At 47.4% G+C, this 22,465-nt stretch overlaps 6 protein-coding genes across 6 annotated transcripts; 1 reads left to right on the top strand and 5 right to left on the bottom strand.

The window, feature by feature from the left end:
* Positions 1–300: 300 nt before the first annotated feature.
* On the bottom strand, positions 301–1,842 carry TRUGW13939_08216 (uncharacterized protein; the record flags this gene model as incomplete). Its single annotated transcript, XM_035491352.1, has 2 exons — positions 301–569; positions 630–1,842. 2 exons carry the CDS (start codon positions 1,840–1,842, stop codon positions 301–303), a joined length of 1,482 nt encoding a protein of 493 aa, XP_035347245.1.
* A 789-nt stretch (positions 1,843–2,631) lies between these two features.
* Positions 2,632–4,140, bottom strand: TRUGW13939_08215 (uncharacterized protein; the record flags this gene model as incomplete). The annotated part of the gene is made up of 1 exon (XM_035491351.1): positions 2,632–4,140. The coding sequence occupies one exon, from the start codon at positions 4,138–4,140 to the stop codon at positions 2,632–2,634; it is 1,509 nt and encodes a 502-aa protein (XP_035347244.1).
* Positions 4,141–5,417: 1,277 nt separating this feature from the next.
* Positions 5,418–8,144, bottom strand: TRUGW13939_08214 (uncharacterized protein; the record flags this gene model as incomplete). Its single annotated transcript, XM_035491350.1, has 1 exon — positions 5,418–8,144. One exon carries the CDS (start codon positions 8,142–8,144, stop codon positions 5,418–5,420), a length of 2,727 nt encoding a protein of 908 aa, XP_035347243.1.
* A 413-nt stretch (positions 8,145–8,557) lies between these two features.
* TRUGW13939_08213 (uncharacterized protein) lies at positions 8,558–14,796 on the bottom strand (the record flags this gene model as incomplete). The annotated part of the gene is made up of 8 exons (XM_035491349.1): positions 8,558–8,628; positions 8,689–10,144; positions 10,200–10,490; positions 10,913–11,361; positions 11,422–11,998; positions 12,064–12,473; positions 12,803–14,683; positions 14,742–14,796. The coding sequence occupies 8 exons, from the start codon at positions 14,794–14,796 to the stop codon at positions 8,558–8,560; spliced, it is 5,190 nt and encodes a 1,729-aa protein (XP_035347242.1).
* An 826-nt stretch (positions 14,797–15,622) lies between these two features.
* TRUGW13939_08212 (uncharacterized protein) lies at positions 15,623–20,412 on the bottom strand (the record flags this gene model as incomplete). Its single annotated transcript, XM_035491348.1, has 10 exons — positions 15,623–15,890; positions 15,974–16,010; positions 16,073–16,583; positions 16,648–16,899; positions 16,955–17,126; positions 17,176–17,408; positions 18,267–18,712; positions 18,802–19,115; positions 19,196–19,533; positions 20,410–20,412. 10 exons carry the CDS (start codon positions 20,410–20,412, stop codon positions 15,623–15,625), a joined length of 2,574 nt encoding a protein of 857 aa, XP_035347241.1.
* Positions 20,280–22,165, top strand: TRUGW13939_08211 (uncharacterized protein; the record flags this gene model as incomplete). Its single annotated transcript, XM_035491347.1, has 3 exons — positions 20,280–20,602; positions 20,652–21,079; positions 21,132–22,165. The coding sequence occupies 3 exons, from the start codon at positions 20,280–20,282 to the stop codon at positions 22,163–22,165; spliced, it is 1,785 nt and encodes a 594-aa protein (XP_035347240.1).
* Between the last annotated feature and the right edge of the window lie 300 nt (positions 22,166–22,465).

Raw genomic sequence — 22,465 nt, 5'->3', positions numbered from 1 at the left:
GCGATTTGTTCTAGATTTCATTGTGTAGGTTATTAGTTTTGTATTGCTCATGTTGCCAGGATATCTATATACAGGGAAACAGAAAAAAAAATTTGAAAAAAAGGCTTCTTCATCAACCTGCAATTAAAGTAATGATAATAATGATAATAATGCATGAAAATAAGGGAGGGGGAGGGGGGGGGGTTATGTATACATATATATGCAAGATGATAGGAATGATATGAAAAAGCCCTGCTCTTCCTAAGATATTATCGTAGAAGAAAGGAAAAGAGGAGGTCCTTTTTTTAGGATCTTTTGTTTTCACCTCTGCAACTCGGCAAATACATAAGGCATAATCACAACACACGCAGTGTAGAGAACGGCAACACCCCTGTAGAGCGCCACAGGGAAAAGGTAAAAAGGCGTCTCGACAATGTTGACCCAAATTCCAAGGAATGCGACGGAGAAAAAGTGTCGCACTAGAGTGGAAGGTTGTTTGATAATACCAGCCAGCAAACCGGCCGGTTGTGCACTCATGCCGAGTTCGAAATAGCGGAAGCAACCGCGTTGTAGAACAGCGAGGTTAGGGCCTGGCGATTTGGGGGATTAGATAACGAAAGACTATAAAAAGGAGAGGGGGGGTTTCTTACCGTCTCCAGAAAAGACAGAGTATAATGCCTGGGCGAGGATATTGATCACCGATGCAGTATTCTTCCTCTGCCAGTGGAAATCTTTCATTATCTTCGCGATATGTGGCGTGTCTGCAAAAGTCGGTACTTTTTCCGGGCTCAACAAGTTTCGTAGTACCACAACGTCGCTGAAAGCGACCGTCATACCACCACCAGTAAGTGGATGTCGCATATTCGATGCGTCGCCGAGAATGATTAGCCCGCGAGTGGTGTTCGTGGCGGATGGGAGGAATGAGTTCGGCATCGATCGAAGCCCTCCCTTATCGAGGGCAGCGAGAAAGTTGGGTTGAATGCTCTTGGGAAGCGACGGTAAAACGGTATTCCGCATGTGGCCCTTGACTCCTCCATTTTGGACGGAAGCCGAGGGTAAATTGTCAGGGATATCGATCAAGGCACGAGTTTCGTGCTCTCCAATCTGGTACATAAGTATCGGGGGTCCATCGCCGATAAAGACATGGCCGTGGTTCGGCATGGGGAGTTTGACATCGATCAATTCGAGTCCCCAAAACTTGGATTTCACCACAGGGGTATGTGGGTGGTACTCCTTTCGAAATTTCGAGGCGTAGCCATCGGCGACAACGGTCAAAGGCGCAAAGAAATGAGCGGGAAAATCACCGACTGTAGCCTGCACACCAATCACGTCGAAGGCAGACTTGATAAGAGATGTAGCCGTGGCTTCGACAATGGTAACATTGGACGTGGCTTTTGCAGCCTCGCGTAGTTTCATGATAAAACGACCATGGTGGAAACTTCTACCCTGGGGCGCTGAACCTGTTTGCTTGTCGACGGGGTACGGAATCTTCATCTGAGTACCGCGCAAAACCACATTGTATCCATCAACCTCAATAGCGTCAATCCCTTCCAGGCAGTCCGAAAGTCCCAATTGCTCCAGCGCTTGGACACCTCCGGGCTGCAGCAGCTCTCCGACGATACGATCGGGCTCTTTCAAGGATTTCTCAAGTAGGAGAACCTTGCGGCCTTGTTTCCCCAGGGCAACTGCAAGAGCACACCCAGCAATTCCAGCACCAATAATAACGATATCAGCCTGCTGTTCTGGCGCACCCAGTTCACTGTCGACGGCGGTCACTGATATCGATGGCTGCTTTTTGACCGTGGTAGTCGTGGTAGTGCTCGCGGTGGAGGTGGAGGTGGCGGTGGCAACGACGGCTGACATGATGGGCGAGGGAGAAAAAACGAGTGATTGAAAAGATCGCAAAACGATTGACTGAACTGAGCAGCAGGAGGCAATGGCGCCTAGCGATGCTGCTTACATCAGCGGAGGAGAGAGCTGTAAAAAGTTGTTGCGTGGTGGTTTGAGATAGAAGATTTTCTAGAGCCCGAGAAAGAACCGCTGCGTGGCGTGACATGTGAAAGGTTGCCTGACCGCCGCCGCCGCCGCCAAGCCGGCCCCTGATTACACACTATGTGGTACACTGATCTTAAGATGGGATATCTAGGATATCTTTGGTAAAAAAAAAATAAATTAATATAGATAGAATTAACTAGAACCAGCATTGAATCGTTCCCCCGGGCCCCGGGTTTTCTTAATTGTTATATGTAGTGCAAATAGTTGTATGTCTAGATCTAGGGGTATATTAATAGTTGTCATTTAGAATTAGTTTATTGTGAGGCCACAGAAAAAAACAATAGATTTAATATCCTTGATTTTTATTGACAAGGTATATTCCTTGCTAATCTGGCGTAAATCCTGACAGTTATATGGACACTGCTCTAAATAGCACTGCTTTCCGTTTACACATCATTTGATATATAATAATTTCTCTTTCCTGGATAGCTTTATATTCTCCAAGTAATTCAATCAATTTTGGTTGTTCCATTCTTGAAGCTTTAGGCAACCCCGTAAGCTATCTTAAAAAATATATACAATGAATCAAGGACCCAATCAATTGACCTGATAAGATTGACCAAGCCGGCACCAAGATAGTGGAGGACGTAAAAGCAACTACCAAAGAATCCACCGCTGTTCAGCCCCGGAGTTCCAATCATTCTGAAGCAATGGAGCGCCGTCGGTTGAGTTCGAACCGCCATCCAAGACCTTACCAGTCTGCTGGTTCTCGATTTTATAGGTGCCGTCCGACTGCTGGGTAAGCACCCAGCGCTGGTTGGAATCACGGTTAGTTTCCCATTCAATCATTTGAAGGCCATCCTCATCGCTTCCGCCGGGGCAGTCCAGCGACAGCCAAGTTGAAAGGCTGAGAAAGTTCCAGGAATCGTCCGAGTTTTGGGTGAGCTGCCATTTCTGGTTGAGCGAAGGATTGAGTCCCCACTGGCTAACCGGGTTGCCATTGCCATAGGTACCGCCGTTGTCGATTGCCAGACCAGTCTTATTGTTGACGAAGGAACGGATGCCTCCAATCTCGCCGGGCTTGGTTACAGGCGTGTACTGGAGCCAGGCCACTGCGCTGGCGAATTGGTTTGCGATCAGTGTGTCGTCTTCCGGTGTGGCTTGATCCCATGCATTCCAAGTGATGTTCCGGTCAGTCCGTCGGTTCTGGAGAATCGAATCTGCATTTTGCACCATCCATGTGTAATAATCCCCCCACAGTCGGTTATCGCGCACAAAGTTCCCAACGCCGCGCGCCATCTCATCCGCCCAGGTGTTCAGATAACTAGCACTGTTGCTGAAAATACCATTGACGGTGAGGCTGTTTTTGCCAAAGTCGAGGGCTAACTTCGCATCGTCATAATAGGAGTTGTCGAGGGTGATTCCGTAGAGGAGATTGGCAAAGTCCAGAAATGTGCCCTGGTTGTAGGCTGCTGATGCAGTATTGACATATCCAGTCTCGTTGACACCCGTATATAGCTCGCCAGTATCGGCGTTGAAGAGAGTGGACCGGGTCCAGGCATAAATCATCTTGCACGTATCCAAATAGGTTCCATTGTGCGTGCCCTTATAGAGAAGACAGGACACCTTGCCGAGACTGTCGGTAGACAGAGCCTCCTTTGTTGGGAGCTCACTGATGTATTCCGGGTTTTCCTCCCAAATGCCACCGCCATTGTATTGCGTATCCCAGCCGCGGCCAAACGCATAGTTGAAGCCGTATTCTGCCTGGGTGAGGAAGTCATCGGTGCGGGTTATCAAATACCCACGACTGAGTGCCAGGGTGAACCAGCCAATATCGTCATTCCAGCCATCCCAGTCCCACGGTGGCGGGTTTTTATTCAGCCACGTAGTCAACAGGTTGTACACCAAGTTCTTCGTGTCTGGGTCTCCGGTTCGCTCATAGGCGTCCTCGGCTGCGAGGATATCGAGCGACCCGGACCATGACCCGTCGGGATCCCCTGAATCCAACGACTTCTTATAAAAGACGTCAGAGCCAGATGTTGTCAGAAGGGCGGTGTTGAAAGCATCGAACATGGCATCTGCGTCGCCCTGCGCGAAAGCAGCTACCATTTGCGGAGTAGCGACAAGCCCTCCGAGCATCAACGCCCGCGATGTGAGCAGCTTCATGGTGACTGGTGATTGACAACCTCGTCAATACAACCAAAATACTCTCCCGGGCAAGCCTGGGCAATGCAATAGACAGGGCAACAGTAAGGGCAGTCAAAACCAGCTATGAAGATGTTCGTACAAGCAATCCGATCCGAGGGCAGGCACACCTTTATAAGGGAGGGGCCGTTTAGCTGAAAACAACCATTAGCGTTCTCCTTTGTACACTTGCAGAAAATGAAACTTGAGGGTTACGTTAGGGTAGGCCTGACTTGGAATTCAGGGTACGGAGGCTTGGATCCTAGCACCGTAAGGCCCCCCCCTTCTACCAATTAACGTGGCTGGCTGCTGACCGCACCAGTGCTTATTTCTGGTACGCAGCCTCAGGTTCGGTGTTGGGACCACTAGAAACTCTTAGCCTGTAAAATAGGGCTTATCTCTCTTACCAATAAGGTTAAAAAAAACCAACATTATTAAGCTTCCACAAGCTCGCCATATACAGTAGCCCATTAGTAGTTTGAAGTAACGCTAAAACAGTGACCAACATAAAAGCAAATTAATCTAATAATAGAAAGTCCCTGGCTGGTTTAACCTTACTTCGTACCTAATTAGTAATCTTTATTTGATTTTAAGATTTAAGATTCTAAATTTCTATATATTAAAACGTTTTGTAAAAAAGGAAATAACATATAATTCAAGTAATAAAGTAGCAAGGAAAAAGACATTTTAGTAAGTAAAATAGAGAAGAACGTTCAAATGTTAATTATTAGCGCTACTTCGAACACTTGGCTAGGAGTGTAACATTGTCATCTATAGATGTCATATGACAAAAAGCCTCAAAGACTTCAAATATTAGGCACCATACTGGTATCGGCGATATACTAACGTTGCAAAATATAAACAGTTACAACCCGCTTGCAAGTTGCAGGAATCCAATACATTGATTTATAACATTGAAGGGTCAACCCCCTTGGGCCTGGGATAAAAGCGCCGACGCGTCGACTGGTCTGTGTGGTTAGAGTTTCAATGTTGTTTTGTGGGTCAACTCTATCAATTCAAAAAATAAGATATCAAAATTAGCTACACTGCAGTTTTCTATTACGCATCAAAACACATTAACGTTAATAGATTGGCAATATGTCAGTGGTGTAACGGTATTAATACAATTTTTGGTTATATAACCCATACCATGCTGGATGGTATCCCCGCTCCCCCATAAACCGGTATGATAGTCTTACAATTCCCCCCCTAATATAATCATCTAAATATTACAAAAATAATATAATACATCTATCTATTTAGTCGACATAATACTCGTCTCCCTCTTGGACGACATTCCTCTCATCCCACTGCCCCTTAGCCTTTTTCCCGAGCGCGACACCCGGGGGTTTGAGGAGATTGTCCATCTCGAGCTCCTCATCCCAGTCCTCCACGATCCGTTGGATACTCTCCACGTCAGTATCTTGCCACTTGTGTAGCTGTGGTTGGAAAGTACTGTCGAATCTCTTCCGTATATTCTTGGTCTGGAGCGATGCTAGTTGGGGGTCACCTTTCACTTTCTTCTCGAGGATATCGGCGAGAACGTCAAGGTGGTCGTGGAACAATCTCCGCTTTAGGTACTGTTCACGGAATCCTTGCTTGATCCGGATGCGCAGGCGGGCGATGGATCGCCGCATCTCAGCCATAAAAGCGTCATTGCAGGCTGACTCTCGCGATATGGCTGTCAAGATGCACCACCGCACCCCCTTGAGGTTCCCGAGGATCGCGAATAGTCGGATGAGCAGCTTCATGCAGGTGCCGTTGAATTGCAACTGGCGTGCCCATCGCGACTGGTAGGTTGTAAGCATTATGTCTAGTGCATCTGAAACCTCATCGCGACGAAGCATCCTGGAAACTAAAGAGTTCATAAAGTGGTGTTTCAGTTGTAAAGATGGTTCTTCCCAGCAGATATTGTAGAAGCGGAAAAGAGCCATTTTGTAGATCTCAACCTCTGAAATCGAGGGGTCACACTCTTCAAGTTGGGAAAAGAACTTGGGAACGACCGGACGCCTAGTTTCCCAATGGTCTTTGACCAACTTCTGAGCTCCGGCGAGGCCCCTTTCTTCCACGAGAGTCGCAATAGCCGCTAGCTCGACGTGGAATACTTTGAAAACATAGCCCGCCTTGTGAGCTCTATGAAATGCGTCCAAAGCCAAGTTCGTATTACCGGTATGCAGACTTTGAGCCATCTGCTTGTCAAGAAACATGAATTGGTCGATAGGTCTTTCTGTCGGAGTTTCGTCCACAATTCTACGATACCAGTTCGGATGGCTGTCTTTATGGGGAATCTGATTCACCAACGGGTGAGGAACTGAGCGTTGGTCATGTCCCAGAATCTGCCGGGAGAATGCTGCCTGGCCGTGCTTTATTCTCGCTGCATTGAGCATTTGCCAGAAGCCAACCGGGCTATGTTGGAGAGCGTGCCGTTGATGTTGTAGCATCTTCATAAAACTGTTTTCATCAAATTCAATGTCCCACTTATAATGAATCGCGAGCCCAAGTAGTTTTTCAATCTGTTGCGGACCACCCTTTTCCACAAAGGCCTGGACAACGTGTTTAAAGAGGACACGATCGGGAACGAGATTGTACTTTTCTACCGCGTTGACAAAGAAGGTCAAAATATCCTCGAAATCATGAGTAGGCCAGTATTCCAAGAATATGCTGTCAAATATTCGCCCAAAGTTGGAGGTGTCGGATGTCAGCCCCAGAGTATGCATCTCTTGGAGGCCATTTTCGACATCGGTCCAGTTGCAGTTCAGTGCGGACGCATACAGCAACAGACCCTTTGTTCGACAGCTCAATGGGATGTGATAGACTTTCTCCATGTCTTCTGCCAAGGCTTGTGCGTCTGCGAACCGACCGAATTGGATGTAGGCTCGAATCATGGGGTTGAAAAGCTTTTCAGTGGGTTGTTTTCCAAACCGGGGTAAAAGCATCATCAACTTTTCGAATTGCTGAGTGAGACCATCGATACTCCTCGTCTTCTTCCAGAGGGTGCTCAAGAAAAGGCCGCTCAACCCGCAGTTGCGATCATTCCGGACACACCTATACATCAAACGTGATGCTTGTCCTAATCTTTGTGACTCCAACAAGCATCGCAACACAACCTCTTCAAGGAAGCTAGACAGTTCCATCTTATCGCAGTGATCCAAGTAGAGTCGTGCGGCGGATTCTGTGTAGCCCGATTTTGCCAAGGCGAGGATCAGCACTTCCCACATGCGCGGCGATACGGCATCCATCATATCCAGACGCCTGAACAGCTGTCTTGCTATAAATACGTTTTTGTCGCGGCAATTGGAGTAGAAGAGAGTAATTCCGAGGCTCCTCACATAGGGGTCCGGCTCTCGCCCCTTTAGCAAGTGTTTTTCAAGAAGTATTTCCGCCGCCTCGATGGTTTTCCCACGCTCAAAGAGTGCATGGACGTTTTCAAGACCTTGTGATTGCAGGCGCCGGTTATCGCCCGCTTCCCCAGTTGGCGCAGAACCGTTGGGTCCGGGCCAGTTGAGCGTAGGCAAATCGATTGGCCGTTGCTTTAGCCAAGACTTGACTTCATTCAATGTATTATTGACTGCACTATCCCTACCAAGCTCTGCCGAACGGTCCTGACTGCTTTGTGAAGCGCTCTCGGTGCCATTTTCGGTTTTTTCGGTGCCAGTACTGTCGGTGGTGACGGCCTCGGGCGATTGGCGACTCTTATTCTGGCTTCCATCGTGCAAGAACTCAAAGCCATCAAGTCTCCCAGCTTCGGCAGCTTCTAGAATCCGAGACAACTGTCGCGCGGTAGAGGTCGCATCGTAATAGGGAGCGGAGGTTTGGAAGGCCCGTTTGTTCTGGAGAATTTGCTGCGCGACTCCGACACGTCGATTGGTATCATAAGTGAGTACAGCGACCGCACACACGCTCCCAAGTGTTGAGCCAGCTAATGCCAGCTGTCGTAGAACTCGCAGGGCATTTTTCGACGGCGCGGCCGGAGTTTGAGGCAGCATGGCCCAGGTGGTCTCGAATGACTGAGATGCAGTCAATTGGCATGGAAAAAAAGGATCAAAAACTTTTTGGCAATAAAAGAAAAAGAGACAGGACGCGAGAAGAAGATCACGCCAAAGGAACGGCGATGCTAGCTCGACGTTGACAGTAAACAGTTCCGTCGCTGCTGGGAAGTTTTTCTCGGGCCGCGCCTGAGCCGCCGGATGCCAAGCCTTATTTTAATTACCATACATTACAGGCCAAAACTACACCCTCCCGAGAATTGTGAAATATTTATGGTGCAAATTTGTAGATTTCGTATTTGCTGTCTATATTCATGTATAATTGCTCCAATGTTATTGCATATGACTGGTTACGCATGTCCCGTAAAGAAACCAATGTTAAACGCCCAAAACAGCTGATCAAAAACAGTAACTTAGTCTTCTGAAACATCATCATCTGCATATTCCGGATGACGACTGGGCGGTGGGGTCACTGGTAGATAAACTAGAGGCGAGTCAGCAAATCGAACAATAAAAGAATAACTTGTGAGTCGATCAAACATACTACCGGGCATAATAAACCAGCTCAAAATGGAGGATATTCCAAAGACCGACGCTAGACAAACAAACACTGTTTGCGTGAACTTTCCGACAGTAGCACTGTATATAAGATTAAAGATGATAGGAGAGACGACTCGGGCGAGGGCGTGAAGGAGGCCCATTGCGCCCAGGATCTGACCTGTGCGACTTGGAGGCACATGTTTCGTGATTGACGATTGCAGAGCAGGCGAACCCACTCCTCCAATTGAAGCTATCACCGCAGAAAATAAAAACACACTGCCGGTGCTCGCGAGAGAATATCCAATATAGCCCGCAAGCTCAAACAAAATGGCCAGTCGGATGGAGGCGATGTCCAACCAATCAGACCCTGAGTTGGCTTGTACGTTTTGCTGTGGTCCCCGTAGATATCGTGTGATAGTCGGAAATATGACAAGTAGAGTGATGACACGACCAGTGTTGGTAACGGAAACAAAAATGCTGGACTGGTAGTCGTCCCATTGAAACACGAATTTGGCGTAGATGACGACGATTTGCATCGTACCCATGGCTACGCCGAACATCAAGGTATCGATAGAAGCTAAAAGGATCAAGTTTTTCCGTAGAGGGCCGAACATGGCCCGCTGTTCGAGCGTGTATGTTTGCTCCCTGTCGGGTTTGGGGAATAGTATTGCCAGAGGTTTGATAATATTGATAGGGTTGATATCACGCAAAAAGGACCGCAGAACAGTGATATCGGTTTCCGATTGCTTTTTGTGGTATTTTTCCCTCGCGACCATTTGACGTTCTTTGGAAACGGACTCGGGAATCACAAACAAAAGCATGAGAAAGGGAATGGAGTGGAAACACATGACGGTATAGAACATCACAAGGATGCTCCCGGTCAGCTTGATCAAGAGGCCGAATAAGAACGGGCCGATTGCGATTCCGCTAAACAAAGTTGCGTGGAATAGACCAAAAATAACGTTTCTTCGCTCTGGAGACGAGCAGTCGGCTCCGTACGAGTGTGCCAAAGCAATGGCCAAGGTAAACGAGCCACAAAGGCCGTCCAGGAAGGCTCCCACTAAAAGCCAATTGATCGACACGGTTTCGTAATTCGCTGCGACAAACGTAGTAACTGCCTCCATAGCGAGGGTACCAAAAATACAGAGCGCCAATAGCGGTGTGCGTCCATACCGATCAGACAGATCGCCTAGGCGCGGGCTGGCGATTGCCGATAGCAGTCCTGATATGAGACTGAGGTACAGCATGAACTGTGAAGTGCCCGCCGACACTACTGGTATATTGCATTGATCATTCTCTTTTCCGAACACGACTGGCAGATAGGTGAAACCTGGCTCTTGGGACGCTTGCTTGGCGAAGTAGTCTCGACACACGAGGTTCAGGATGAGATCGATTCTCGGAACGACGATGCCACCAAAGGCAGTGGTGAATAGAAACAGCGGGATAAGAATCCACAAGATCTGCGCATGTTATGTTAGAGTTCATCAGGATACAACGGCTGTAGAGTTATCATACAGAAGGGCGCCTCCATGGCGGCTTCCGGGAGAACTCGTCTGACCCTAACCACGGTCTCTCATGGTCATCGGAGCCGTCAGGTTCGTTCAGTAACGACTCTGGAGAGGTCTCTGCCAGCAATGGGGCAGTTTCAGCGATGCTGGGGTCGTCGATCGTCGTGCGTGCTTGATACCGCACGCGCGCATCTTCGTCTGCCTCGATCGCGAAGGGTGCCTGGCTCTCCATGACATTTACGGCCCGGAAAGCAGGTTTATCGATGTGTGTTTCTCGGATGAGGACTAAAAGCCATGCCTACACCTGTGTAGATGAAAGCAAAGGTGTGCTGAAGATGGAATAAGCCAGGATGACGATGTCGCTAGCGTCTTTGGTACCACTTTCAGACCCGCTGAAGAGCGTCAGCAGTGACTGTTTAGCCCAACGCACGAAAACGCCCTCGGGGTCCGGAACACGCGGATACAAGAATAACGACTCTGCCCAAAAACCTGTTGGCAGCAAGGAACCGGCGCAAATAACAACGGCGCGATAAGCCGCCGGCCGATTTTAAGCCGGGGCTGCAGATTAATAATGATTCATCATTTGTCGACGTCAGGGTCAAAGTTATCTCCGCATGCGCTAGCGTTATCGCCTATCACTATTATTTTGGCACTATGTATCTTGACGGTGATATAATAATTATCTGCTATTTACTACAGCGTCCGGACTTTCTATCGTACAAGAGGCCGGAGCTCATCGCCGGCAAAGAATTTCTTCTGCTCCAAACACCGCTCGCTGGTGCAGCCCTGGCAGCGCAAAGTCATCTGTTTGGAACACGCCTGCCCCGATTTTAAATGGGCCTGAGCAATGTCGGCCAGAGCCTTGATAAAGGTCCTGTTTCCGTTCAGACTCTCTGCTCGTTTCACACCAGGATGCCCCGCCTCATGAATCACTTCCCGGTCGAGCTCGTACAGAGTCTCGATGTGGTCGCTGGTGAAGGCGATGGGGACGAGTACCATGTCGGTAAAGCCCTTCTTGACGTAGTTTTCGACAGTGTGGCTTGTTTGTGCACCTTGCCATGCAGACGGTCCAACCTGTGACTGCCAGCAGAGTCTGTAAGGGTTTTTGAATCCAAGACGCTGCATGACTGCATGTACTGTGGCGGCCACTTCGGCCGTGTATGGGTCCCCTGTAATAGTCAGACATCATCCTCAGACATATGGAGGAGCATATATGAAGTAAAACTAACCGCGGTTGACAACGCTCATCGGGAGACTATGGGCGGAGAAGAGAAGTAAGACCTCTGACCTCTTATCCTCTGGATATGTAGCAAGTTGATCCTCGATGAGGTTTGCGAACGCTTCCACGAGGCCAGGATGCGTAGGCCAGCGGTCAATTACACTCCATTGGATAGCACCCTCGGCATCTTGACCTGAACGTGGTCCTTCTAACCGATTCCGCCACTTCCACAGCTCATTGAGAGAGCTCCCGGTGGTGGAACATGAATATTGAGGATATTGCGTGAAAGCAACAGCGCGGCCGCCGTTTCCTCGCCCAAACCCGTCATCCAGTAGTCTATTGTACATCTCCTCCGTCAATGGTGCCGCGTACCGGAATGCCACGTATGGTTTGTGTGGAGCAGTTTCGGGGGATATTTGGTCGAGAAGCTTGCACATTTCTTCACATTGATGTTCCGACCATTTGCGAATGGGCGATCCTCCACCAATTTCTGAGTATTGCTTTTGGATTTTGGGCGTTCGACGACGTGAGAGGAGAGGTCCGATGTATTTTTGAAGGGGTCCCAGAGGGATCAAGTCGCCATCAGCCTGCCATGCGCTTGTGTTAGTAGGACACCATTCATTCTCCTCGTTGGGACACCAATTAGACATACAAAAAGGCGGCTAAGGAAATCTTCCACGTCCTCAGTCTTCGAAGGACCGCCCATGTTCAGAAACACCATCGCTGTAGGTCCCTTTGAGCCCTTTGCCGGTGCCGAGGTGGCCGTTGCGAGCCCATGCTTGTGGCTCCATTGACAACCAAAAACTCGGACGGTCGGCCTGACAGTGCTGTGAAAGCTGCTGGAAAGGATGCGCGTTGGCAGCGCGTACGGATTGCACAATGCCATGGTCGAATATGCCTCCTTTTTTTTCTTCCAGCAGGAAAAGGAATGTTGTGTTGAGCTTGAGCAGAGGCCGAGGCCGAACATTTGGAAGTCATCGGCGCTGCCCAGACCCGCCGACGGAACTGGAGCTGCGATCGAGCCAATTAGAGCGGTGCTAGACGTCATCAACTCTCGACCGACTATGGAAAGAATGAATCAATTAAATTGTATATAGAATTAATAACCCTTGAATTTTACAGGTTTTATGATCCTTCTAGTGTTTTTGCAGCCATAAACTATACACATATATAAATATATAGGCAAACTCCACCGGCACGTGGACTATATTTCAGTATATCACCAGTCAACAGAGGATAGACTGCATGAATCAATTGATATAAAAATCACCAAGCTAAGGAGCCCTTCGACCCCAATTCCAGGAGCTGTTCTGATCCTCGGGGATCAAATTAAACATTGCTACCCAATAGTTAGCGGCGCGAAACACATACGAGGAGTGGCTCGTGCTTACGGTCTCCAAATGCCCCAAATATAGTGTCCAGATGCTCAAATAGATGGGCCGAGGGAAATTCAAACGGCTCTGAATTCCCGACAGAATCGTTGAAATCAGATTCCAATATCGCAGTTTCTGAAGGCGGTTGGCGTTGCATTGCCTCATCCGTCGGATTCGGACACTCTGCTGCGGGATCTCGGACAGAGGATACAATTTCAGACGACCTATCCATAAACCGTGCACCCCCGGCTTGCTCATCGAGAGCAATGCTCCTATCTGGGCTAGACGGCCGGGTTCCCCTCAACGCGCGTGACGTCTCCCTCTCAATGGTAACTTTCAGTAGCTCCGTCAAGAGCTCGTCTGTTTGTTTTGCTATTCGGTTATAAGGACTGAAACCCCTGCTACTGTGGATAATCCTCATTACCCCCTCTTTGGCTTCATGAGCAGCAGCGGTGAAAGGTTGACTAGTAGGTTGAATGCAAAGAATAACTCCAGCAGTGAACTGCTGCATAGATGCAAAAGATGCAGCGAAATGGTTGTTCAACTTGTGAACGGGGATTCGTGATATCCGGAGTGCTGCTGCTGTTGCTACTCCTAAAGATTTATGCATAGTGTCAAGCACAGATACGGAAGAGGTAGAATTGTGAAACTTCTGTTCGAGAAGTGGTCGTTGTGTCTGAATCACAGCAGCATCGTAGGTCAGCTGAAGTATAGCGGCTTGAAAGTAGATTATCTCGACTTTTTTTCGGATTTTGTGAGCATAGGGCGAACTAAGTTCTCGTTCAATCATGTTCCATTTCCCGTCACGAGTCCAATAATCAAAGTCGAAAAATTTCGGCAGTCCTCTGCGCCAGTGAGTCAGAACCTCATCAGCCTCTTGGGCGATTTGAGCAATCGCCCTTAGGTCGACCTCTCCCACTCCGCTCTCTGTTTTCAGGGGCAGTCCACGAAACCGCAAAATGATATCCCGATTAAGGCTGTAGATTTCTGTCTTCAAGAGATGGAAAGGGATCATCGAAGTTATCCCATGATCCGTATCTGCTACTAACGGATGATTTAGCAGCCATGGATGGATCGCCAAGTCATCCGAAAATTCCAGGGGATGCAAACTGGCAAACGCGGAGTCGATTGAAACCGGGCGTCCGTATACGACCGAAGAGAAAGTATCGGACACAATGATGCTATTCCAACAACGAGACCGAATCTCATCAGCTATGAGAATTTTTCCCGATGGCGGTATCTGCATATCAAGGGCGTACGCAATCCTCATTGCCATGCCGAACATGGTCCAGGCAAGGCTCGGAGAGTTGTGAAAAACATAGTAACTGGACAAGAGTATACATGACTGGACTCCCTCAATTCGACAGTCTTCGAGAACGTCGACAAAACGAAGTCGGATTTCGGCGAGAAATCCATTCAATAAAACATGCGCATCCAGTCCGTACGTTTGTAAGAGTTCATGCCCGGACCATTTTCGATCTGGTAAGACTGACTGCAGACCGATAAGACTCACTGAGAGAACACTAATAACGGCACTTAGTTCCTGTCGGCTCCAGACTTGCTTTGAGATTAGACTATCAGCTGTTTCTCGAAACGAAGTTTCGTGGAATAGCAGCATGAACCACTGCATTCGATGGAAATAGGCGTCAATCAAGGCTAACATCACTGGCAAGGGCGGAAATTGCATTTCTTTTAACCCCCAAAGGGAGTGGTCTGCACTAGAGACTCCACTGTCACCGGGGACAGAAGCCCCTGTAAATGTCCGGCCGGTTTCCTCTTCATTGAAAACTCGTCTTGCAAAATCAATTGTCGAAGTGCTGGAGTTGAACTGACGTTGCCCTGAGGTGAAACTACTGTTGCTTGGCGAAAAAGAGCAGTTCTGGGAAACGCGAGTCTCGCCTGTGTCAACCCCATGAGTAGGAGAGTATCCTGGTCTTGACGACGAACCATTATCTACCACTCGTGACTGGCGCTTGCTGGTCCGTCGAGGTGTTTGGCCAGACGTCTCGCATTTGCTCCCTGACCGAGTACAAAGGACGCATGGTCGGGTAGTATCACACTATTGACAAGAAAAAGAACAATTTTAGACTCTAAATAACCAAAGAAATAAACCAAGCTCTTTTCTTTTCCCTCTCCTTCCTCTTTAACTCGACACTCTATATATTGCATGGGTCGGGCTTACCTTGAGTTTCTGCCGACGGCAACGGTCACAAGCCTTTGAGTTCCGAAGCCTCCGAGAGGCATTTCGAGTATCTCCTTGCATGGAGGACTGAAATATTCAGCAGTGCAAAATGCAGGGTAAATGATACATATATGCACATTGCATGCAGTAAGCTCTGCGTCCGGGGACAACACCGGGGTTAACCGGGGAAGTGGGACTAACGTTGCCAATCAGAGCGCTTAAATAGGGGAGACAAACGATGCAAACTGTAAATTGTTACTACTATTAAATCGTATTTAGTGGTAGCAATCTGTTATAAACTTTTAATTTAGTGGCTAGAGGGCTTCTTTGATATGATAGTTCTCTATGTATTATTCTAGCCGAATTTCCCCTGGTTTTCCCGCTTCTCTGCTTTTATATTCTACCTCGTGGACTATATGTATTTTATTTTTTCAAAATATCTACAAGAAATATCAATTGATCTGTTGTTTTCATATCTTAGCCCATGTTATTATTATGACATTGTTGTTAACGGAGTGAGTGTAGCATCTGAATTTCTCTATAGATGAATAGCTCATCGACTTGTACTTCAAGCAAACATTGGCCACCAGTCAGAAAGCATCCCAAGTACACGGACTGAAGCACTTAGTAACCTGGCTGATGTTTTTTTGGTACAGTTAGTATGTATAGCGAAACCCCTCCAACCCCTCAATCTGTTTTCCTCCACCCTCTGCTCGTTTGTTGGCTCTGTAAAACTTGATCTCAAGACCGATAGTGATAATAATCATCAGCGCATTGGCCAAAATTGCTGCAAGTAGACCAGGGCGATAGCCTGGTGCATCTTGAGCGCGGAAAACAGTCGAGGCGATGATGCCCCCTATACTTCCTCCGCCGATGAGAGTAGCAGATGTAAAAGCACGTCTCCATTGTCCTCGAATATTGTTGCTAAATTAGTAACTGTCAGAAAATTTACTCTCTCTGTCATAGGCAATAGGCCGCCTGGATACAACTTTAAGAATTGTGTTTACCTTTGCCAGGATACCAATGCTGGACAATTAGAGTTGCCTGGACAAAAATAACATTAGTTCCGGGATTTCTCGTGGAATTCAAGGAGCAAATAGTCTTACTGCAAATGGTGGCTAGAAATATTCCAAAGTAGCGTGGTGCTGGGTTTTCCAAGTAGCCTAAAAGGGCCATGCCAATCATAGCCAGTGCGGAATTTCCTAGCACCAGAGGGCCTCGCATGTGCCATTTGTCGGAATAAATTGCCTGAAAATACATAATAATGCTAGCAGCAACATATGGTGGTGCCACAAGGCACTGCGCCTTGACTACACCGAAATTCATACTATCTTCGAGAATGATAGGAATGAAGTAGCCGATAGCGTAAGTATTCGTGCATGTTAGCACATATAGAGCAGAGTAGCCCCATACCTTAAGATCCAAACCGACTTTGAGATATTCTTGCAGCGAAAATGGCTCGGCAAAGACGTCTGAGCGATCGTTTTCAATCCGCGTAACTATGAAGGCGGTTTCGCGTTCGTTCAGAAAGTTCCATGATTGAGGAGACTTTTCCGGAAAGTCAACTAAAATAAAATATGATATAATCCCGAAGAGACAGGTAAGTGCTCCCTCGATCTAATATTATATTAACTTCTTTCTTCCTCGTTTTCGGTTTATTTTTTTTGCTGAGAGTACTCACAATGAAAATCCATCGCCACCCGGATATTCTAGCAAGACCGTCCATTTGCATAAATCCATAGGCTAGGATACCCCCAAAGCCAGATGCAAAATTGCCGATAAGGTAAAATCCAGCATTGCGTTTGTGTAGTTCATACCGGCAGTACCATACACTCAGCAGGAATATACAGCCTGGATAAAAGCCAGCCTCCAGAGACCCTAGAATGACGCGTAGACCTGCTAATACGGACCAATTTGGAGCGAACCCAAATCCCTAATATCGAGAAATAGTTAGTAAAGAAATTCTTACAAGAATAGTAGTAGCTCACGATCATGGTGGCACCCCAGGCCAGAACAATAGCGGCAAGGAATAAACGGGGCCCGATCTTGCGGATAATAGCAGTAGCGGGAATTTGGAAGATGGTATAAGGTATAAAGAACACAAGGGTGACAAGTGAGTATGCGTTATTACTCGCATTCATATGGAGCTCATCCTGCATGCTGACCTTCGTGTTAGAACGATACTGAGGTCAAGGGTTGAACAACAAACCCAGCAACAGATGCAGCTCCAAGATTGGCTCTATCCAGGAGACTGATGAAATAAAGACATCCAAGGATAACAACCAGCCGGCGGTCAACACGTCGTATTATTTGCTTCTGCTCCTCCGGGGTGAACCCGGCAATGTTTTCACAATGTTCAATAGCCTCCTTGTCAATTTCGTCGTCATATTCCAGCTTTTGCTGGGTTTTTTCCGGGTCCATCTTTACTGCAACTATTTTGTCCTAAACTCCCTCGGAAGACGAAGATTTGTTAATAGACAATACTGGTTACAAGGACCGGGGACTAGCTTGTTTATAAGAACCATGCCAACTACATATCTTCAGCTATTATTCTCGCTACTCCGCACTTCGCATAAGCACCCCACACTCCCCGCTCTTCTTACCCCGGATTCAGCCATGCTGGAATTTATTGATACAACCCTCCTTGTAGGATAACTAGCGTGGCTTGGCCCTAAACAATCGACATTCCACCGGAAGTGGCAAACTTGAAAATGCCACCGGATCCTGCCATTTGAAACTAGGACCGCCCCCACAACTAATTGACATGAAGCCCTAATGCTTCCACCGGCAAAATCAATAAATAATGGCCAGATAATAATCGGTTTGTTTTTACTATCAATTATGGGAAAGTCTCATATATATTAGTATAGTCGTAACAACCTAAATAGAAGCGCGGGTGTTTGGCTTTCGTAGGCCGATATCGGGACATTTGAACGGAGCGAAATGAGCCCTCCAGTCCCTAAATGAGAAAAAGAACGCAAATGGTAATTGCATGTGCCTAAAATATAAAATCGCTTCTTTTCACTATAAATGTAGAAAAACATTTGGGATCTAGACGTTAATCAAGAAGAAGAAAAGCTATGGTTGCCATGGTCATTCATATGGGTTTTATATCCTCGCCGACGACATATAAACCTCCTTTGTCAAGTGGATCCCATTATTAACTCTTAGATTGCCTCTTTTGTCGACTGAATCCTCGTTTATGCGAAAGTAGTCAGAGGACCCATGATCTCTTAACGTACCGTTCATATTTGATGTCTGAATAGAAACAGCATGGTTCCGGCCGACGGCGATACTCACATGGTACAAGTCGGATTCAACATCCCGGTGGCAGTTACGGCTCAAAGCTCCAAGTTGCATACTGTCATCTGATTTGTGGTAATGGTCTCTTTGATGAACTCTATTCAACTTTCGGCTCTGGCTACTGTGACTCAATGGGTATGCCTTGATATGCGAGAACCACGATCCAAAGAGAGGCTTGAGGGCTGGAATGGAAAGGGCAATGAGGGTGCTGCCAATCTCAGAAGTTTCGATTGCCAGCATCGGATCATAAGCCCAACTGCCGTCGGTGGTCCACTGCCCGACTTCCACGAGATACACGCGGATGGAGGAGATGACCAGTACACTAATAAATGGCATAATGTTAATTCCGAAACTGAGAAACAAGGGAGGGGAGGGGTCCAGTGGACTAACGGAACGCCAGGTAATAAGATGAGAGACAGCTGGAGCCGCTTCTTCGGCGACGCCTGCAACATGTATATCAACATGGAGGGGATGATCAACATGATCAGGTCACAGATCAGTGACAAGCCCGAATTGACCGAATATACCTCACCCCAGGTAATACACCTGTAGTTGTTGATTTCTGGCTGCCAGGCATAAGGCCAGAGACCAGTAACAGGCATGCAGTGGAACAGAATGAGGAAAAATTGAACTAGATATGCGATCACTAGAAATCCGTAGGCGGCTTTGATGGTTACCGACATTTGAACACGATGAGATGCGAGACGTTCGTAGAATGCTAGCCCTGAAAGACGGCATACGAAGAGAGCTGTCGTGTAGAGGAGATGCACGACAAAGTCGAGGACTTCGCTCTGGTTCACCTGAGGCTGGCTCAGGACGTATTTGATATATTCGATATGTCGACCACTGCCGAGGTCAATAAGGCAAATACAGACCCCGATGATTGCAATATATATGAGCTGCGTGCGCGTGCATATGTAGGTTACTAACGGATACGCCCACCGCTGTGTATGCAAAAATAACCTACCATGGTGAAAACAGCCAACGCATCATCCAAACCAGCCTGCTTGACTACAAATAGTCTGGCATAACACCGAGCAATGACGAGCACAAATGTCAAGGCACCGACAGATATGATGGCGATTTTTGCCGGCTGATCTCGCGACTGGGCGAGATACTCCATGCTGATACCGGAGGGAATCTGCCCAGCCGCCTGGGCAGACTCTATATCGGCGGGAATAGTTGTCATGGTTTTAGGCACTACCGTATATGTAAAATAGTCTGCTCGACCACTTTGCCCTGATTGCGGGTGAATTGCCATTATCTACGAAGGAAATGCGAAAGTGGAAAACATGAGAAAATGGGGTCCTTAACAATTCGAGGCAGATTTCCACCTGTGCAGTGAACCTTTATTGAGTATGTACTTATATTTTCTTTGTCCATTCATATCAGACTTAGCATAAAATCCCCGAATGAAAACATATTTATACCTGCTTTATCTTACCAACCAATGAACACAACTGAAATTAGAGTTTAAGTAGGTGGATCAAGTGGCACATCATCATTGGTTTATCGGAGCGTAAACTATCACCAATCGGATCATTTTAGTGGGGTGATCGCCAAGTGGGGCCGCAACCAAAAGCCCTCGACGCCGCAATATCACTTCCTCAATCAGTAAGGCACCTGTTAGCGTTCCCCTATACAATACAATACATAGTATTAAATATATGTCTTTAACATCTTCATAACCGATAAAATCGTGATATTTCTTATCATAAAATGGGTGTGAAATTTATAATAAGGCGTAGATAATTTTTTACGTAGAATTTTATTAAAATATTGAGACGCTTAAATCTCTATTTCATATGCATTGCTTTGCGGATTGCTTGTGAAACGCCTTAACTATCCGAAATTTCCGAAGCTAGTCCTGGATACGTGCATCCGTCGCGTGCCTCGCACTCATGTCTATGTACTCTGTACCTTGATTCCTTTCTTTCTTTTTAAACTGTCGTTCGTTGTCTTCCTTTTTCTATTTTTTGTTCCCAAGTGACAGGTATCTGTCAAGGTTTAATGATGCCATCGGTTGCATCTTTCCTCCTGGCTGCGGTCGCAGCTGCTTGGGGTTTGGTGTCCCCGGCCAGTGCATTTGACAGTAACAACAATACCGATACCCTAGTCACCCAGCAAATCGACAACAAACCATATCCGTTTGATTTCCCTTATCTGAATACTACTGGCGCTGATCTCTTCCCCATGCGCCTCTGTAATGGCTTTAAATTGGAAGAAGCCAGCATCGATGAAATCCAGGCGGAACTGAAGTCGGGCAAACTGACTGGTGTCCAACTGCTCGAGTGTTACTCTGAACGAATCTACCAACTGCAGCCGTATCTGAGGTAAGCCACTTATCTTATCCAGACGGTATTTTGTTTCTGACGACTATAGTGCTGTCCTACAATACAATCCTGATGCAATGGAGATTGCGAAATCTCTGGATGCGGAGCGCCAGCGGGGAATTTTCCGAGGCCCTCTGCACGGAATTCCCTTTCTGGTCAAAGACAATATTGCCAGCAAGGACAAGATGGAAACCACTGCCGGTAGTTGGGCTTTGATCGGTTCTGTGGTCCCTCGTGACGCCCATGTTGTGTATCGTCTACGTGAGGCCGGTGCGGTGCTTTTGGGCAAGGCCGCTCTCAGTGAGTGGGCGGACATGCGTTCAAACGGCTATTCTGAAGGTTATTCCGGACGGGGTGGCCAGTGCCGGAATCCTTACAATTTAACTCTCAACCCCGGGGGGAGTAGCTCGGGTTCCGGCGTTGCAGTCGCCTCGAACCAGGTGCCTTTTGCACTTGGGACTGAGACTGATGGCAGTGGTGAGTCTCCTAATTGAACTGTTTTACCGGGTTGGAACTAACTTGTGTGCAGTGATCAGCCCCGCTGAAAGAAATGCTGTTGTCGGGATCAAACCTACTGTTGGTCTGACGTCTCGAGATGGTGTCATTCCCGAGTCAACCCACCAGGATTCTGTCGGCTGCTTTGGAAAGACTGTCCGTGATGCGACGTACGTCTTAGATGCCATTTACGGAATTGACCAGCGTGACAACTATACCTTCGCCCAGGAGGGCAAAACTCCCCAAGGAGGTTACACCCAATTTCTAACAGATAAGTCTGCGCTCAAGGGCGCTGTATTCGGACTCCCGTGGTTGTCCTTTTGGCAATACAACCACCCGGCACAGAACTCTCAGCTCTTGGAGCTTTTGGATCTAATTCGTTCGGCCGGGGCCACCATCATCAACGGAACCGAGCTTCCGTACTATAAAGATATCGTTAATCCCGATGGATGGGACTGGGATTATGGAACACATCGCGGCTACCCCAACGAATCAGAATATACGTACGTCAAGGTAGACTTCTACAACAACATCAAGAGCTACCTCTCTGAACTGAACAACACGAACATGCGCTCACTCGAAGACTTGGTCCGGTACAACCTCGACAACGTTGGAAGCGAGGGTGGTCATCCCGATGTGAACCCGGGTTTTGCATCCGGCCAAGATGGATTCCTCGCATCGCTGGCATCTGAAGGTATCATGAATGAGACGTACTGGCAATCTCTGAGTTACTGCCAACGTACCAGCCGGGAGGATGGCATCGACGCAGCACTGCACTTTAACGGGCACAACTTGACCGCTTTGTTGGTGCCTCCCGACTTTGGTCCTACGTATGAGATCGCAGCTCAGGCAGGATATCCAGTTATTACGCTTCCTGCTGGAACAAACAAGGAGTCGAAGATGCCATATGGTCTCGCCCTCATGGGAACCGCATTCTCGGAGGCGACTCTCGTCAAGTACGCTAGTGCTATTGAGGACCTGCAAATATCTTCCAATACCCCTTGGAAGCGAACCCTACCAACATGGGCTGACCATCTGAATCGGAACATTCCCGTCATCAGTGCTTAACCCTGTACACTGTCAGTAGCTAGGATACTTATCATGATTTGATAAGGTCGTAAAATAATGTTTGGGCTGATTCAAGTTTGATAGCGCATGATTAATGTGCTTATATATATGTACATGTATGCAATAGATGTCTTAGATAAGAAATGTATGATAACTGGTTGTATTCAAATGTTTTAAAGGCTTTCTATTATTGACTACTATGTAACATTGAAAGCGCTGAAGAATGGTACATGCAGTTTGAACAATTCGATGGCCATGAGAGCAATTGGCCTTAAGCCAATAGACAACGCCATCTACTTA

Source organism: Talaromyces rugulosus, chromosome IV, assembly GCF_013368755.1.
Source record: "Talaromyces rugulosus chromosome IV, complete sequence".
Lineage (NCBI taxonomy): Eukaryota > Fungi > Ascomycota > Eurotiomycetes > Eurotiales > Trichocomaceae > Talaromyces > Talaromyces rugulosus.
This window is presented reverse-complemented; position numbering and strand designations above follow the sequence as displayed.